At 42.1% G+C, this 17,778-nt stretch overlaps 2 protein-coding genes across 20 annotated transcripts; one reads left to right on the top strand and one right to left on the bottom strand.

Moving 5' to 3' along the window:
- The first annotated feature begins 268 nt into the window (after positions 1-268).
- Positions 269-6,906, top strand: LOC104585342. Of its 19 annotated transcripts, none has more exons than XR_002960939.1 (10): positions 278-563; positions 2,246-2,358; positions 3,137-3,245; positions 5,163-5,361; positions 5,475-5,567; positions 5,654-5,716; positions 5,936-6,009; positions 6,169-6,270; positions 6,397-6,417; positions 6,546-6,906. XR_002960939.1 is itself a non-coding variant. In XM_024455720.1 (9 exons), the coding sequence occupies exons 4-9, from the start codon at positions 5,535-5,537 to the stop codon at positions 6,585-6,587; spliced, it is 354 nt and encodes a 117-aa protein (XP_024311488.1). In that variant the 5' UTR covers positions 2,246-2,358; positions 3,137-3,245; positions 5,163-5,361; positions 5,475-5,534; the 3' UTR covers positions 6,588-6,906. The 19 variants fall into 19 exon arrangements, 3 of the variants coding, with proteins under 3 accessions (XP_024311488.1, XP_014751641.1, XP_014751640.1); XR_002960938.1 differs by having other exon boundaries at positions 278-819; XR_002960937.1 differs by having other exon boundaries at positions 278-1,004.
- A 660-nt stretch (positions 6,907-7,566) lies between these two features.
- On the bottom strand, positions 7,567-16,021 carry LOC100826105 (auxin response factor 9). The gene is made up of 14 exons (XM_010241640.3): positions 15,530-16,021; positions 14,881-14,996; positions 14,682-14,777; positions 14,537-14,593; positions 14,276-14,425; positions 14,112-14,196; positions 13,808-13,898; positions 13,530-13,694; positions 9,676-9,795; positions 9,507-9,591; positions 9,211-9,379; positions 8,612-9,045; positions 8,327-8,517; positions 7,567-8,241 (listed from the first exon to the last, which is right to left on the bottom strand). The coding sequence occupies exons 1-14, from the start codon at positions 15,579-15,581 to the stop codon at positions 8,112-8,114; spliced, it is 1,941 nt and encodes a 646-aa protein (XP_010239942.1). The 5' UTR covers positions 15,582-16,021; the 3' UTR covers positions 7,567-8,111.
- Between the last annotated feature and the right edge of the window lie 1,757 nt (positions 16,022-17,778).

Raw genomic sequence — 17,778 nt, 5'->3', positions numbered from 1 at the left:
CGACTTTTAATTTAGTTACTGTATTTTGAAAATCGAACCTATGCCAGTTCAGTTCGGATATTTACATTTTGCTAAAAAAAATGAAAATATACAAGCTGAATTGGCAGGAGTAGTACTTTTTAAAATTTATCAAGCTCATTTTGCAATTTGTTGAACTAAACGCGTAGCTCTCTAATTGTTGGGTCAGGTGCAATTACCACTTCTTAAAATTTATCTGCGCTCCATATATATAGACGAAACCCCTCTTAAGCGCTCGTCCGGACCGCGCGGACGAAATCCAACCACGCGCGCCTTCCTTCTTTCCCTTTTTTTCTTTCTGCACCCTTTCCTTTTCTGTCCCAGCCTCCGGTTTCCTCTAGCCAAAATATCTTCCCCAATCTAGACGGTCTCTTCCCTTTTCCCATTCGTTTCAATTTTTTTGGATCGTCCTCGTGCTTTTTTGCTTCCTGGACTCCGCCGCTCTCCTCCATCCCCGATTCTTTCTAGTGGTCGTACAGATCCTCGCCGGCGTTGTGATGTCAGAAGCTGCCTTCCTCCATCCGCGAGATTCCTCGACGGCCCAGGTGAGGGCGGGGGTTTGGGATTTTTTCTGCTGCTGGGCACCGGAATCAGCGAGGGCCCTCGTCGTGGTGGTAACCCCACTCAGTCGAGTCGACGCCGTGGGGTGGTGGTCGCCCCATTCAGGGGATTCGTTGGTGCGGGTGGCTGCTGACTTCCGAGAGCGGCGTGAATCCTCGTAGTCGCCGCGTCGGGGCTTCTAGGCTGCTGGATTCGCAGAGCGTCTCCTCACCGGATTTGCTCGGGCCCGGCCATCCCACGGTAGGGGTAACACACTTGGAACCCTCCCTTTCATGTAGTTGCCGCGTCCTTGGTATTTAATACGGCTGCGCTGTTCCTATGCGCGCAAGACGCGAGATTGAGGTGGCAGCGTGGAGACCCAGGTGTCGGAGGAGACCAGATGGGGAGTGTGTGTCTGCTGTTATTTTGCGGTAAAGCATCAGTAGGTGGCCACTCCTTTTTCTATCCCTGTTTACCTGTGATATGGATATGACTGACCTCTAAATAAATCCGGCTATGCATTTTCAATACTGTTGCAAGTGCTTATGGTGGTTACTGTAGAGAAATGGTTCCCCATGTTTTTCTTCCCATTATGACCGCATTTTTCTTTCATGGGTCTGATGTAGCCATTGTAAGCTCCTTAAAAACATTTAGGTCACTAGCTAGGCAGTTTCCATGGCAATGTTCCATCCTTCTCAATGCCCATATCATGGGTTGCAGCAACCACCACCTGAATACCTGATAGGTTCGTTGGGGCTTCAGGTTCTCTGAATATCACTATTGTATGAATTGCCATTGGTGACATTTTTGCAAACATGGCCATCGCTTGAGATTGATGAAAGCGGAGAATCTTTAGTTTGTTGCTGCTTCAACATATTTTAATTGTTTGCAAAGGGGTTATGCTATTCTCAGTGCAAACCTGGGCGACGTGAATAGGAGGAAGAAATTTATAAGAACCATTCATTCCGCAATGCAGGCATCTTCACCGTATAGTTCCATATGTTTATCTTTCCATTTGCTCAGCTAAAATGTTAAAAACTTGCACCTAAGAAAACAGAATGGTTACATGATTTGGGTGATGATTGATGTATACTTTTTACAATGGGATGTACCACTGCTTTCTTTGTTAGCAATGGCTGCAAGGACAAGATGAAACAAATTGGCAATATGATTAAAGGGCAAAAAGGTTACACATAAACTCCACTGAGATCAAACTAGGACCCTCAAGTACCATGGATTGTGAAACATAGTCAGGTTGCATATCTGCTATTGGCTATTGCACTCACAAAATGACTGTGATTGGGCCTGGCCCCTACCCCCCATTCACAAAATTGCATATCTGCTTATTTTTGTGCACCATGTAGCCACTTGATTTCTGCGAAACACATTAGCACACTCCAAATATTGTATCCAGCCAAAGTGTAAAGTTGCCGAAGTTTTGTCAAGGCATATTATATCTTATTGTATGAGGCAACCGTCTCTATTTTGTCAAGGCATGCAGGTAACCTTTGTAATTTTTAGTTTTGTTTCTGTGCAGAATGAGCCTTCCAACACAAATTAGATTGGTTTTCAGTTACGATACATGATTCCGGATGTATGGTGTAGAATGATACAAATTTATTACCTGTTTTTGTTGTGATGCAACATATTATATAAGCATTATAACATTGTTTGTCATCAAAAACAGGGGTGTTGTTTCAATCAAAACAACATGGTGCATGTAAGATTTACGGGGGCATCTAGCAGTGGTGACCAAAAATCATCAGAAGGGAGAGTATTGCAGAGATCATCGATGATAAGGTATGCTTTGTGGTACTATTTTCCCTTTTATTTTTTTAAAACACACAGGTGTACGTGGCTAGTGTGTGGGCCATGTGTATCATTTCTAGAGTGTGCTCCTGCTGATCCAGTCATCCACATCAATTGCTTGTTGAGCTTACAATTAGTTAACTAGTTGCATCGAATTAACTCTGAATTGATCTGTCCTCTCAAAATAAAAGCTCTGAATTTGATCTCTACTAGTGGTCGGGAATCAATCAGGGTTGTCGGTTCACTAGCAGTTGTTTGTTATCCTTAATAGCTCAGCGAGCGAATCGTTGTGTTTTCTTTTAATTGAAATTTCTGAGAATTCAACACTTGCACCAATATTCGGTTCAGGTGTTGCTTCCAGCACATCTTCACTCTTTGTCCTGGGTAGTGACCATGTGGAAACCAATTCTTCAGAGTTTGGGAATAAAACTCATTTTTCACAAAATCAGCATGCATTCTCGCGCAAAGTTCTTACCATGCACATTCCCCTTCAAGCCAATTCCTACTAGGACCTTCAAACATTTCATTATGTCAGTTGTGCCTTGGCAGAACCAAAAAATGGTATGCCATCACTCATTGTGGATCAATTCTCGTTTTGGGGCCATTTCTTTACATGTTTTTTTTATAATGCTTACATACTGTGTGTTTGTTTGATGTAGTTCTTTTTTGCTATTGCATTATTACATTTAAGTTTTACGAAGGCATATGCATGTTTCAGTAGAGTGAAAATTAATTAGAAAGCTCATCATCTAAAATTTCCTATGTGCAGCCCGACATGCCTACATGTAACACTATCTTATGATGAGCTTTTAGCATTCTAGTTCTGGAGCTTTTTAACGATCTAATGATGAGCTTTTTAGCATTGTAATGATGACCTTGTAAGTATCCCATGGTGAGCTTTTTAACAAATTCATCATGCGCTTTTAATTTTTCAAAACTCTTTGAGACATGCTTTCAATTATTTTTTCTAAGTTCATGATGAGCTTTTAACGATCTCATCATGAGCTTTTAATTTTTTCCAAAAGCCATTAAACTTTTTATGTTGCTTTTAGCATTCTAATGATGAGCTTCGAGGATCCTATGGTGAGCTTTTAACGAACGCATCATGTGCTTTTATTTTTTTTCATCATGTATTTTTCAATTTTCAAACATCGCTTAGATGTGCGTTCTATTTTTTTTCTAAAGCCATTTTTCCTCATGAGCTTTTAAGATCTTTACAATGAACTTTTTAACATTCTAATGATGAGATTTTTAATGATCCATTCCATGAGCTTTTAATGATATTATCATGAGATTTTAACAATCTCATCATGTACTTTTCAATTTTCATACATCGTTGAGATGTGCTTTCAATTTCTTTTTCTAAGGCCATTTTTCCTTGTATATTATACATGAGCTTTTAACGATCTTTACGATGAGCTTTCTAACATTCTAACGGTGAGCTTTTAGCATTCTAATGGTGAGCTTTTAGCACTCTAGTGATGAGCTTTCTAACATTCTAACGATGAGATTATGTGCTTTTAACGATTGCATCATAGGTTTTAACGATCTCATCATGAACTTTTAACAATCTCAACATGAACTTTCAAGGTTCTCATAATTTGCATTTAATTTTTCCAAAAACCATTGAGCCTTTTGACTTTGTAATGATGAGCTTTTTAAAGACCACATGATGAGCTTTTAATATTATTATTTCTTCTAAGTTCATGATAAGCTTTTAACGATGTCATCATGAGCTTTTGACGATTGCATCATGTGCTTTTGATGATCTCATCATGAGGTTCTAACGATCTCATTATGAGCTTTTTAACGATCTCATCATGAGCTTTTCACGATCTCATCATGAGCTTTTAACAATCTCAGCATGAACTTTCAAGATTTTCATCATGAGCTTTTAATTTTTCCAAAAACCATTGAGCCTTTTAATTTTGTAGTGATGAGCTTTTTAAAGACCATATGATGAGGTTTTAATATTATATTGATGAGTTTTTTTATGATCCCATGATTTGTTTTATAATGAACAAATCTCGTATTGTTTTTTCACAAATCGTTGAGCTTATAATGATCTTATGATGAGCTTTTTAGCATTGTAACGATGAGATTTTAAGGATTTCATGATGAGCTTTTAACGAACACATCGTGTGCTTTTAATTTTCGAAAATCCTTGAGATAGGCTTTCCATTATTTTTCTAAGTTCATGATGAGCTTTTAACGATCACATCATGAGCTTTTAATGATCTCATCACGACTTTTAACGATCACATCATGAGCTTTTAACGATCACATCATGATCTTTTAACGATCTCATCACGACTTTTAACGAACTCATCATGACCTTTTAACGATCATTTGACATGCTTGCCAAAGAGTACTATGCACAAAAACAGCAACGTCATATTATCACGTCCACCAACCAAGAAAGTCAAATATCTAAAATAAGTACTCCCTCCGTCCAACAAAGGATGTCTCTACTTTGACTAAATTTGAATGCATCTATACACTAAGTCATGTCTAGATACATCCAACTTTTGACAAACTTGAGACATCTTTTGTTGGACGGAGGGAGTACAAGCAATATATGATGCAGTCTCAGCTCTATTTCTATGGAAAAGGATGTTTATACTGATATTATTGCACGGATACCATATCAAAAAAGGAGGTTTGTATACAATATAGCATCATGCATTTCGCATTGTAATTTTTTTATATTTAAACCTGTTCAATATGCCTACAAAAGCAGAGATTAGTAGCATGTGCTGCTTTTCTAATTACTTGTTGTTTCCCTCTTTTTTCAGCCAAAAAATAATAAGAATTGGTTCAACTTGGGTAGACCACAAAACCCTCGGGCGAAACATGAATATGTATGGTAGAATCAATAAGTATTTCATGAATATGATGGGGAAATCAGTAATGGTTGAACACCAAGAAAGGGAAAAGTGTGACTTATTTCGTCAAGCACATTGGACAAGATAGTATATCATAGTTGATACAGCTGTAAGTACTCTTCCTTTTTCATAACGTACTAAGCTGCATTTTTTTTCTCAAACACTATGCTACGCAGTTCTTGACAATTTCTCAGTTTATTTTTCTTCAATATGAATGGTCAGGCTTTGTTCCATAAGGCTTTTGAAAATCCACTTGCGTTGCCCATACATCTGACTGAATGTATGACAGGGTGTCGGCTTGGCGCCATTGATATGGTAAAATATGCACAACTTTGTTATAGCTTTACATTGTTCAAATTTCATTAAAGCATTTTTTTTTGTTATGGTCTGTTTCGAAACAGATACTGCTACCACTACCCACGTATGGCTTTTGGTATCTCATGGTGGCAAACTTCAAGAAAAAGGTCCGTGAGATTTTGCACCCAAATAACAAGATGTATCTCATTTGCGACGAAGCAAACACTTCTGTTAGGAACTTCAATAGCGCTTTTAGGATAGCCAATCCAAGAGCTCAAGTCAATGTTTTTGACATGGTCACCACGTTAATTTTTTTAATCCTGTCATTTCTCTATGTACACATATCTTCTAACTTTGGTTATTATATTTTATCCTTTTCTTTACAGGGCTGGACATTGGTATTTTTGTCATGAAACTTATCAAAAGCCATGATGGAGATACTATTTTATGTTTTGAGCCAGTAAGTTCCATTTTTTTTCTTAATTCCTTACAGGATATTAAACAAATAGGAAAGGGATAGACTCAGTTTTCTTCCGCAAACTGGGGTGGAACTACAGCAAGTTCAAACATATTACTTGATTGCGCATACTTGTATAAACTCTTCTTTTCCATCTGGCAGGAAAAGGCAAAGGCATTACGGAAAATTCTAACATATTACTTGATTGCGCATCCGTGCAATGAGTGTTTAATGACAGAGACAAAGGAAATCTTTTCTAAGCATGTAAGTCTCCAAAAGCCTCCTTTTCTGTGTATTTTATTTAGCAATTCTTTTTCAAAGTTTTTTCTTACAAAATAAGCTAACTCTTCCCTCTTTTTGTTCTAACTCCCCCCACCTTACACCCTGCAGAATGTTCCTTTTGATTACAAGGTATTTTTTGTAAATGGAAACTTCGATGTTTACATACACTTATTTGAACTTACTTTTCATCTTTTCCATACTGTTTTTTATGACAATTATTTCACTGAACACATGTTTTACATCTTCCTTTTTTGTAGACACCAGGTTATTGCCCATGGACATGGGAAACATTTTGTTGAAGTCAAACTTTTTGAGAAACAAAAGGGTCGGAGATAGCACATTGAGTTGTTAGACCTCGCAAAAAAATATTACTGATATAGGTTAATATAGCTTAGGATTAATGGCCAAACACATTCAGATCCCTTCTTTATATGTCAGATTTTTATTTCTTGCTCGGCTTTTCAGTAGAAACCATCAAATACTTTGCGTCTGTTTGTTTCTCTCAAAACAGCAGGATTCAAACCTTCATTCCACAAAAAAAAAAATTGCAAGCTCAATGAGCTAATGTTAGAGCACATTGTAATCAAATTCTTCGATATGAGATTCGTGATTCCTCCACACAAGCTTGCTTTTCATGAACTTCTCAGTATTTTTAAAAGTTTGAATATCTATTGCCTGGAAAGACATAAAAACCTTCCCTACGTGATCTAAAAAATCTCAATATGATTTGAAAGGGTCTAGTCTTCTTGATTGAAAGTGTTACTCCCCACCCGTTTTTATTCCCTGAGAACCATTGTCACAGAAAGGGAAAAGATAAAGAAAAAAAAGCACGACAACAATACTTTTCTGTAGTTTTTTTATTTGAGGCAACACTTTTCTGTAGTAAAAAAGACAAAATGGGAAAAGAGAAAAAGACTGGATCGGACTTGTTGGGCTCTAACACGAGGCCCAACACAGACAAAGCAGAACGCGAGCACGGCTGAGCGCGGGCGATGCTGAACGGAAGGAAGAAACAAGGCCAATTGCGGGATAGGACAAAAAGGGGAGAAGAGGACGCTAGGAACAGGACGAGCACGGGACCACACCTGATCGGAATGGTCCGCCGAAAGGGAACCTGGCGGAGCTCCGCCGATTAGCTCCCCACGAATATAGGAGCACAATCAATTTACAAATACATCTAGTTGTACCAAACATGGCATTGTGTTATGTCTTCTCCCGTATTAGAGATCAGAATGCAGTCAATGCACACTGGACCTCAGGAAACCAAAGGCAAAAAGCTCAAAGATCAGAAAGCACAACGTTACTTATTAGATATGTACATATAGCTTTCACAAGGAAGAATGTATAAATGCTACAAGAAACATACTACCATCGCCACTAACACACACCACAAGGTTGCTGCTGCTAAACGTAACAATTGCTGGATTACACCGGTGCACACAAATACCCGTGCAATAATTATATACATGCATACAACTATTTACTAGCAGCAACAAAAGGTAGGGGCTAAGCCTAAGGCAATATCCCTGGCTCACCAGCTCACGCCTAAAACCGAGTAACTGGCAAGGAAACGGCATGTGATGCCAGAATGCCTCTTCTCGGATTCTTTGTTGATATAGGACCCTGCAGATCCAAAGCCGTCACAATTCAAGACGAAGCCAGACAACACCTTTAGTCTGTGAAGCAATCATGAGTAGCTCTCCCTAGCAACCCAGGATAGTGAAGGACCATAGGCATTTGCCCGAATGATCAACAGAACAAAGAACAGAATTAGAGGAAAGTTAGCATTCATGGGTCTGTGTTTCACTCCACAGGTGACTTATTCATGTCATGAGTTCACACCACTCAGATTTGGTGGCGCCATCGATGACCGGTGTCTTAGCCTTAGGTGCCAACTGCTTCGCTTCCTCATATGAATAAATGTAAATTCTTTTCACCATGCCGCAAAACTCACTGCACCAACAAGCATTAACAGTGGGATCAGGACTTGGATTCAGGAAAATTGTATCCACCCAAAGATAGTGATAAAGTTTCTTACTCCCAAGGATCATCCCCAACAAGCATCATATCATCCTCATCATCGGCGTAAACAACCTGCCATCTCTTCAGTGTGGAACATAGCTCCCCATGTATATCAAACATCTCCTCCAACTTGCGATGAAGATCACCGTACCCATCTAGCCTTGCCAAGTCCACTGCTCTTCCAACCGCCATTCCTTTCATAATTACCTACATGAGGAACCGTAATTTATTATTATGTTACAAGCTACAGGAATGGAAAGTTGAACATCTTGAACATGAAAATAATGTGATAAACTATCACCTTTGTGCAGCTTCTAACTTGGCGACTTTGGGTCTCAAGAAGAGCACGCTCACTGCTTCCTGCTGGGGCATCAGAATTGTTGATATTGGATGGCTGCGAGAGCACACTAGAGTCCATGTCAACAGATGCAGCAGTTTGGTCATGATCGCCAACTGAAGCAGTAACCACGGGCTGTGTTTCCTCCACAGTAGAGCTTATCTCAATTCCAAATAATCTGCAACCACCAGTAGTTGTTGGTTCGTGCTTTCTTTCAGCAGTGACTTTGTTAGTGCTTGCAGCATAAGAGCCGTCCTTTGTTTCTCTTCCTGGCCAGTAGAACTGATCGAACATAACGTTTGTTGATGAGAAGATTGAAGTGGGAAATAACTCTCGAGCCCGTTGTGGTTCCGAAAATGAGAGGGTTTGGCTTGGTTCAGATGGTGACTTCCATAGTCCTGATATAAATAGCACCGGCTTAGATATGTCAAGCAAAAGGATAATGGACAAGAGACTAAGTCGTATGGAAGTATGCTGTGCAAGACTGAGCTGAGCATTGTATCCACGAACCAGAACCAGAACTAGAACTTGTAACAGGTGCTAAGGGATTTTGCATTTCTTACCAAAATTTGGAGGAAGATCTGGAACCACAGAAGGTGAAGCTAGAGCTCTTGCACGCTTATTCCTCAATGGAGGTTCAGGGGTTTGAGGATTAGCTGAATCCAGTGGTTCCAATTCCCATAGTGAAACTCTATCTGGACGAAGAATAGATGAAGGCTCGTCCCATTGGACCTGGCAATAATTACAGAAAGAGTAAGATCTGAAAAGCAAACACGGAAACATGACAGTGGACCACTAGAAGCACTCCAGAGACAACATAGTTCTCCAATTGAACCCACACAACGTAGAATCTTCATACCTTGAGAGATTTCCAGTCAGAATCTGCCCATTGAGACGATGGCATTGTCGGCGTGCTCCCCATACCAACAATTGTTCCACTGAACCTGCAATTGGAGAAATGCTTGTCATATGCACCTAGATGGTTGGAGTGAAGCAACATAATCTTGTCACAAACAATCTGAAATTACCTTCTTTCAAGAGCTTCATCGCCTTCAAACTTCATCTTAAATCTCATTCCAACAGACATGTTCTGCTTCTTAGCTTCAAGGTACTTGTTAACACTCACAACAAACTCAGATCGGCTTGTTCTGCGAATAGAACGAAAGACGTGCATTAAGATTTTTAGACAAGATTGTTTTCGTCGATCTTAATACTCATTATGATAACCATAATGATGTGCCGCTTCAGCAAAAAGAAAGGATGGTTGGTAGTGGTAAACTGGTAAATTCTCAGACGTTAATACATGACACAGGTATAAGCATTGAGCTTAAGGGTACAGTAGACAAGATGAATAGGAATTATGTCTCACACCTAAGCAGAATGTACAACCTTTTGAATTAAGTAAAATCTGCAAAAACTATTCATGATCTTGCATTGTGATGCAAATGCAATAAAATGCCAGAGATAAAACATCACTATGCAAGGTTGCTTGCAAAAAAAAAAAACAGTACAAGAAATGTAACATCCCAAAATTTTCAAAACCTTTCATAATGCATTGCATTCCATGAGCATCAGGTCACCTTGGCATTTCACCACATTTAAAACCATGAAAATTAACTCAAGAAAATCCAATAACCAAGTTTCTTTTATTTGAAATCTTGCTTTTTACTTCTCCCTTGCCAATTGGATTTTTTGACCCATTAGGGTGGTGTTAATAAAGGTGGTTTAATGCATGTTTATGGTACCCCATATTTGTTATTTGTTTTTGAATTTGAAACCCTACAACTTTTATTAGTTTTAAAGCCCTAAAGTCAATTTTATAGGCAAAAGTATTTTTATATATTTTATTTTGAGGGAATTCTTGTCCCAAAAGTTGAATCATATGAAAATATGATTTTACAAATTTTGTTGCATATTATTTGACTCAATTTGGAGCTTTGAATCAAAAGTTTAGTTCAAAACCAGAAAAAGAAAAAGGAAAAAGAAAAGGAAAAAAAAAGAACCGGACCGACCCTTACTAGGCCGGCCCACTTACCGAACCGCACGCGCAGCCCACTCCACGCGCGCCCGAGCCGCAGCCGCTGCCAGGCGGGCCCCACCTGTCAGCATCGTCTTCAACCGCCACCCGCTTTCTCCGCACAGACGCCGCCCGCCTCGCCCACGAACTCCACCCCGCGTCCGCCTCGCCCACGACCCCCATCTCCCTCTCCGAGCGCGTCAGTATAAAGCACTTCACCCCCGCAGCTTTTCCCCTCTCTCGCTTGACCATTCCACGCCGCCAGGCTGCCCAATTGCTCGTCGGAGAATTTTCAGACGCCGCCGATTAACCGGTGAGCCATAGCCGCCATCTTCTGGCTTTTCCTTCACCTCTCTTCTTTGCGCACGCCGTGACGCGCTTCTTTTCCCTTCTTGTGCACTGTAGTGCCCGGACCGCCGACGACCGTGAGCTCGCCGCCGCCGCCGTCTTCTCTTCATCCTAGGCGTCGCCACCATCGCCCTCGAGGAGAACCGCCGCCACCATCATCTTCGCCTCGTGGAGCCGCTTCTTCCCCAAGTTTCTCCGAGCCCGAGACCTCGCCGGAACCCCTCGCCGCCATCCTCCCGAGCCGCCGATGACCTCGCCGGAACCCTAGCCCGCCGGAGGTAAGGCCGATTCATCCCGTCCGTCCGATCTCCTTTCAACGGCCGCGATTAGATTTCTTTTAATCCCAAACCGGTACGCAGATCCGACCGTCGGATCTCACTTAAGTTAGATCCGACGGCCCGTGTTTTATTTTACCCCCGAACCGGTACCAGCCAATCACAGCTTGCCACGTGTCCGTTTTAAAATTAAACTTATTTTCCCCGGCCAAATTAATCTGTAACTTTGCAGAAACACCCCTGGATATTCAAATGATCATAACTTTTAAACCGTTTGGCCAAACTTTATGTTCTGCACCTTTCTGGAATCCTCATGGAATGTAGATTTTTTTGGCACTGTTCAAATTTGAATTTGATTAACTTTGACAGAACAAAATTACAGAATGGTTAACTATGGTTTGTAATTCATATGAAATGTTTTAAAATTATTTTGAACCTGTTATCATTTCGAAAAATGTTTAAAGTTATTCTCTATCCAGTAGGATCAGAGGGAGAATTATTTTTGAAAAATAATCTTGCAGTACCAAACTATTTTGCCCGTACCTTCTAAAATATTCATTAAACTATTTTTAAATCATATTTTGATTCTTGCACAATGAGTACCTTCTTAGTATGTTATAATCTGTCCAATCTCTTGAAATATTCTTTAAAACAGAAACTAAAATTTTGAATACTAAAACCAAGCTAGGAGTGCATCATGGTAAACTTTGCATCATGGCATATTCTTTGTATTGAATTGCATGTTTATGTGTATTGTGCTTGTTTATTTTAGATTGTTTGGAGTGTGAACCTTGTTGTTGCGAAGAGTGCGAGAACTACCACAGCTTTGAACAAGGCAAGTCACTTTTGATCATTTCCCTAATATTTTACTATGCACTAGATGTTTTATTAGTTACATTAGGAATATTATTTGTATCTCTATGTTAGCTATGAATCCCAGGTAGTGTAGTTGTACCCATGCCATTACCTTACTACCAAATTGCCATCGTCTGTAGTTGAATGCTATGCTATGGTAGTATCGTGGGGGAAATTACTACATCATGATAATATTGTGGTTATGGAGAAAAGCTGAGTTTTACTTAGAGTATGGCAAAATAACTTAATTGTTAATGAACCATCCTGGGTGGGCGGCTTTGAGATTTTGAATGTTATGCGGCGTCAGGTCCATGTCTATGGGTCCATTTCTATGAGTCATCTCTCCATGTCTATGGGAGCGCCTGCGTCGCTAATGTGGGATGCCACCCGGGGTAACTAGAGACTGGACTAGTTTCCTGTTTAGTAGCTTCCAGTACAACCACATGGTAATATGGGCTCTGCCAAAATTGAGTAAGCTGTTTGAACCTGGGCCCGAGGTGATCATGATGATGTAGCCGTGTAGGTGGGAGCGGGTCCCTCGGTATGGGTCTGGGGGATTACTTCTGAAAGTCTTGTAATCGATGCCGTTGCTAGTCTACCCTAAGGACAGCAAGGGATTAACACGTCGGTTTCTTGTGGGTAAGTGTACAACCTCTCAAGAGTGTCAAACTAAGTACTTAACCGTGTCCCCAGTCATGGACATTTATGAGCAGCTAGATTAGGGAACTATAAGGAAAGTCTCACTCACTCTAATTTCCAAAAACTAAAATGAATGGTTTGAACTTGGGTTTAGGAGCATTGATGTGTCTACTCAATGTCCATAGTTTAATAGGAGCATTGGTGTGTCTACCCAATGTCCAATAGTGATAAAACTATTTGATTAAAATCATAGGACTAAACAATTAAGCTTTTATGCAAGTAGCCTGAACTCCACCTTGCCATAAATATGCATGTACTTGTTAGGTGTTGTTATATCAAAATGTGATCTTGCCAATACATTCAATGTATTGACCCTAGTGGCTGCATCATTTAATGATGCAGGAAGTTCTGACGAAGAGTAAGGGTACGTTTGGTCTTTGGGTTGCGAGCCTACATTCCAACACGCTACCACTGTGGTGTTGATGTGGCTCTTGCCGTTTTCCGCTATTGAACTTTTCGTTTAATTCCAGCTAACCCATGTAGTTATGCGAGTTTGTAAGTACTCTTAAATTCTGGATATTGCGTTGTAATATTTGAGACCTTTGTTCTATGATATTACATCTTGAAACTGTGTGTGCTAGTGAGTCGATCCAGGGACTAGCACTTAAGCATAGAGATCAAACCCTTTTATGGGCGCGGTCGCTTCAAGAAAGCGCGTAACTACAACGAAAATTGGTTGAACCTTTACCTGGGTTTGTAGAAAACAGAAAACAGGGTCCCGGTGGAGATGGCATGGGAGGCTGTTGCAAGAACTCCAAGATGCATGCTGTGGCTTGATATGACAGATGACGGCATGTTATTTACTTGTCTCATATGCCTCCGTACACCCACCCGTAACTCACCATTTCCACCTCTGCAAATGACACGAATAATAATTAACAGTGTTCACCACGACTAAACCAAGCCAGGAGATAGGTGTAAACACACCAAAATGCCTCCAAGTGACAAGATTACAGTATCGTGTACCTCAGAAAGATAAATGCATCACCAGCAACCAATCTTTTTGAGCTAACAAAGACACTCCAGCCAGTTGTAAGTAGATGCCTCCTAGGTTGTCCTGAAGTGAGCAACACAGAAATACATGAGATAGAACCAAAGATAGATCTCATGCACACACTCATGAACTACTGCATCAGTAGATTCAACATGTCTCGCCCCAATGGTAAGCATATTTAACTATGACATGAAGTGCTAGACCAAAACAAAATAAGAACTTAGTGACGGGGAATTGAAAATAGCTTCAAGCTGAATACTGAAATTGCAAACTCACCACGAAAGATGTGACGAAAATGCCACTCAGCTCCATGGAGATCTTTGGCAACTAACTCTTGACATGGTGGGTTTTGAGACATGTCCTGCAAAGCAAGGATACCATTGAATAACCGAGAAACTCTGTAGGCACAACTGGAGTCATAAAATGCTTTTGATGCTAACCAGCTGAGGAAGACACTCTTCAGCATGTCTCCTAAGAACAGAGAAACCTCCATGGGTGCTCGTATCTGAAGCTGTTAGTGTCTTGCAAAACGAATGTATCGTGCCTCTCTCAAGTTCTTGTGGTGGACCCGCACTTGTGAGCTCACTTTGCTAATCAAGGCAATTCAATGTGGAAAAATTAATGAATGAACATAAGAGTGTACATTGCAGAATACTATGGATACTTTGCATCCTAGAGATGATTAAAACAGAAAGACTCACCTCATCTTGCGGTTGCAACATAATTTGAGCGTAAACTTCATCTGAATCAGCTTCCGTCTGCATTACAGAGAACAGAGTTCAGTCCGTTAGCAAAGTAAAACATTTCTAGCTACAGTAACTAGACTAACCATTAATAAACACTGACCCGGAGTTCTACGTTCACCACACTGCATAGTATCTTGGATGGTAGGTTGAACATCGGCAGGTACTGGTCAAGCTGCTGGTTTGTGGAAGCCTCGAGCTGTAGTGAAAATCGACCAGTTTGAGGACAAAAACATATATATCTACAAAAAAATTATTAATCAAGAGAAAAGGCCCGAAAGGACTCATAGATCGTTGAGTACCTGTTCTATATGGCCCTGAGGAAAGTAATAGACACGTTCACCTTGTCTAGGTACCGTGATCAGCGGGCCAGCACAAGCATGCCATAGCTCATGGAATAGTGCATCGCTACAGATTCCTGCATGAAAGCAATTGATTTACAACAATAGGTCATCAGAAATTCAGGATCGCAGAGATGAAAACAATTTTCTTTTCTGAATTTGAGATTGTCGAATTTTAATTTATTTGATTGCTCTAACCATGATAGGAGAACTTAATATAGTGCACAAGAATCCACCCCACTAAAGTTTCCTATAGTCCAATTTTTCATCAACGCATCTATACCAAGTATACTAGTATTCAGTACAAATCAGAGAGATTAAGAAACAAAAACATAGCCACGTAGGAGTTACTGGTTGCAGAAATATCCAAAATCAAACAGATTAAGAGATTAAGGAGTTACTGGTTGCAGAAATATCCAATATCCAAAATGGCTAGGTTGGCCTAATGTTCTGTTCATCAACATCGACTCGAATTAGAAGAAGTCCCGCTACTTTTTCTACACACAAACAGTCAACTACGCAAGTCCACGCGAAACAGACCAATTCGTATCCAAACAAGCTTCCCAAAAGGCAAAAAAAACTGCGAGGACAGGGGGACGCGAAATCGAACCTGGGGCACTACCCGGGGCATGATTGGACATCTCCATCGCTGCTGCAGCCATCTTCCCGAAGCCGAACGCCCAGAAATTCCGCTACGAACCAAACAAACAAAGAGCTCCTCACGATGTACTAGAACAGTTGATGCTCCGCAGGGCTGAGCTCCATGGATGATGGATCTATCTGCGTCGACGCCCACAAGGGCCAACGAGGCTTAGTTAGAGAGCCGGCCGGGCCTCCGGAAACCACGGAATTCCCGGCGTCCGCGGGCGGGGGACCCCGAGGAGACGCTGGCTTGGCTGCGCGGTCGGATCAGGGCCGGGTCACGCCACTCACGTCACGAACTCACGCGGGAGGGACTGGCCGCCCTCGTGGAATTCAAGGGAGGGAAGCGCAGCGGGTAGCGTGTGTGGTGAGAAGGAGGAGGAGCCGAGGAGGTGTGAGAACTGGCCGCGGGTGAGGTGCGTTTGCTTTGGATTTGGCTGCTCTCCACTCTTTGAGTCCTCCTGTTTGGGGCTTTGGTTTTGACAGCGAGCGGCGGTCGCGGTCTAAGGAGGGAGGGGAGCTGCACGAGGCCGAGGAGGCAGTGGGGGTACGGGCAGGAGACAGGCGGATCACGGGCGTGCGGATCATGGGCGCGGTACGGATGCGGATCATGGGTGGCCTCGCTTGTTGCCGGTGCTTGTTTTCCCCTCTTTTGTTTTCCCCCGTGTTCTATTTTTATTTTGCGGGAAACATTTTTTTAGTGATACCCGTGGTTCTATTAGAAGAAAGAGTTGGTCCTGTTTATAAGAAAAACCGGACAAAAAACCGATGCAATGCACGGCTTATTTAAGAAAATTCATGCGAAAAATCCTAACAATGCATGCCGATACAATGGACGCCTTTTTATTTTGCGAGAAACTTCTGGTGGAGTTTTCCGAGTGTTCACTGCCGGCTGCTGCAGCTGCACCCGAACTTCGAGGAAACCCCGTGTCGTGGTGGCTCGTCTTTTATTTGTTCCCGTGACCTGCAGTAGAAGTAGAACCAGTGAACCACCGCTGCTGATCGTGCAGCATTTGGGGCAAAGCTGACACCATCGATGCGCAGTCTCACGCCCGTGACGGCGGCGCACGCCACCACCGACGCCGGCGCCGTTCCGTACGTCCGTCGTGAGATCTTTACATGAGGTCCGGCGTCTCCCGTGGCCCACTGGCAGTGGCACGACGCCATATAGGTCCAAACTGCCTAAGATTTTAGCCGATCAGCGTGTCCCTCACCGACCCGGCAATACGCAACCACACCCACCACAAAGCCAGAGAAAGCAGCGCAGAGCACCGGCCTACCTACGTGACGTCCGCTTCCTCCTTTTTCTTTTCTTTTTCTCCCACGTATATATACGTACGTGCTGTACAGCCCCAGACAGCCAGCCAGCCATGTGATGCTACGTACGAGCGGCTGCAATGCAAAGCAAAGCCAAGTCCAGCAACGCGGCTGGACCCGTGCTCGCTTTAGCTAGTTTAAGGTTCGTTGACGCAATCGCATAGCAGATGGAGAATTTTTGGTTTATGTGATTTACTGTAGCTCCACTCTGGTAGTCCGGCGTGTGCTACCGAATTCAGAGTAGCCCAGTGCCAACTTGGTGGTGTAGTGGTGTGGACTGTTGGGACTTGCAGCTATCATGCCGTGCGAAAGGATGCAAATGCAACACGCGGTGTGTTGACTCGGCATTTCCAGTGCAAGTTTTTTTTTTCCCTTTAAGAAGTCCGGAGTAGTTTCTACTTTCGGTTTTGCTTGGCCGTGTTTTTCTCGGTCACACACGTTCTTAACCGTACAATCATCTTGAAATTGTTTTTCTCTCGGTCGACGTCTTCTCTACCATACAATCATTACTTTGGACGCACACGATCGGTTGACTGATTATGCGGACCTTCTACTTTCTAGCCAGGGCTGGCGCAATTAGTAATCCGTCCTTGCTTCAACTTGCACCCTCCAAGGTGAGGTGAGGGCAAATCACCACCACTGTGGATCTTTCCATGCGTGATGCTTTTCCAACAGCAAATTAATTGGTCGAGGACAAGGAGCTGCTGCAGAGACTGTGAGACATGGACAAGGGGAAGAAAAATGTGAGAAGAAAAAAAGAGGGCCCATGTCGTCGTCCGCGTCCAAAGTTCCAAACCCGCGGTCTCCCGGTGTTTTGCGTACGCCTCGTCCCGTCGATTCTCACCGATCCGCCCGGGGATCGGAAAATGGAAAAGCGAGAGCGACTTTTGGTTTGGCAGC

Source organism: Brachypodium distachyon, chromosome 5, assembly GCF_000005505.3.
Source record: "Brachypodium distachyon strain Bd21 chromosome 5, Brachypodium_distachyon_v3.0, whole genome shotgun sequence".
Classification (NCBI taxonomy): Eukaryota; Viridiplantae; Streptophyta; class Magnoliopsida; order Poales; family Poaceae; genus Brachypodium; species Brachypodium distachyon.
This window is presented reverse-complemented; position numbering and strand designations above follow the sequence as displayed.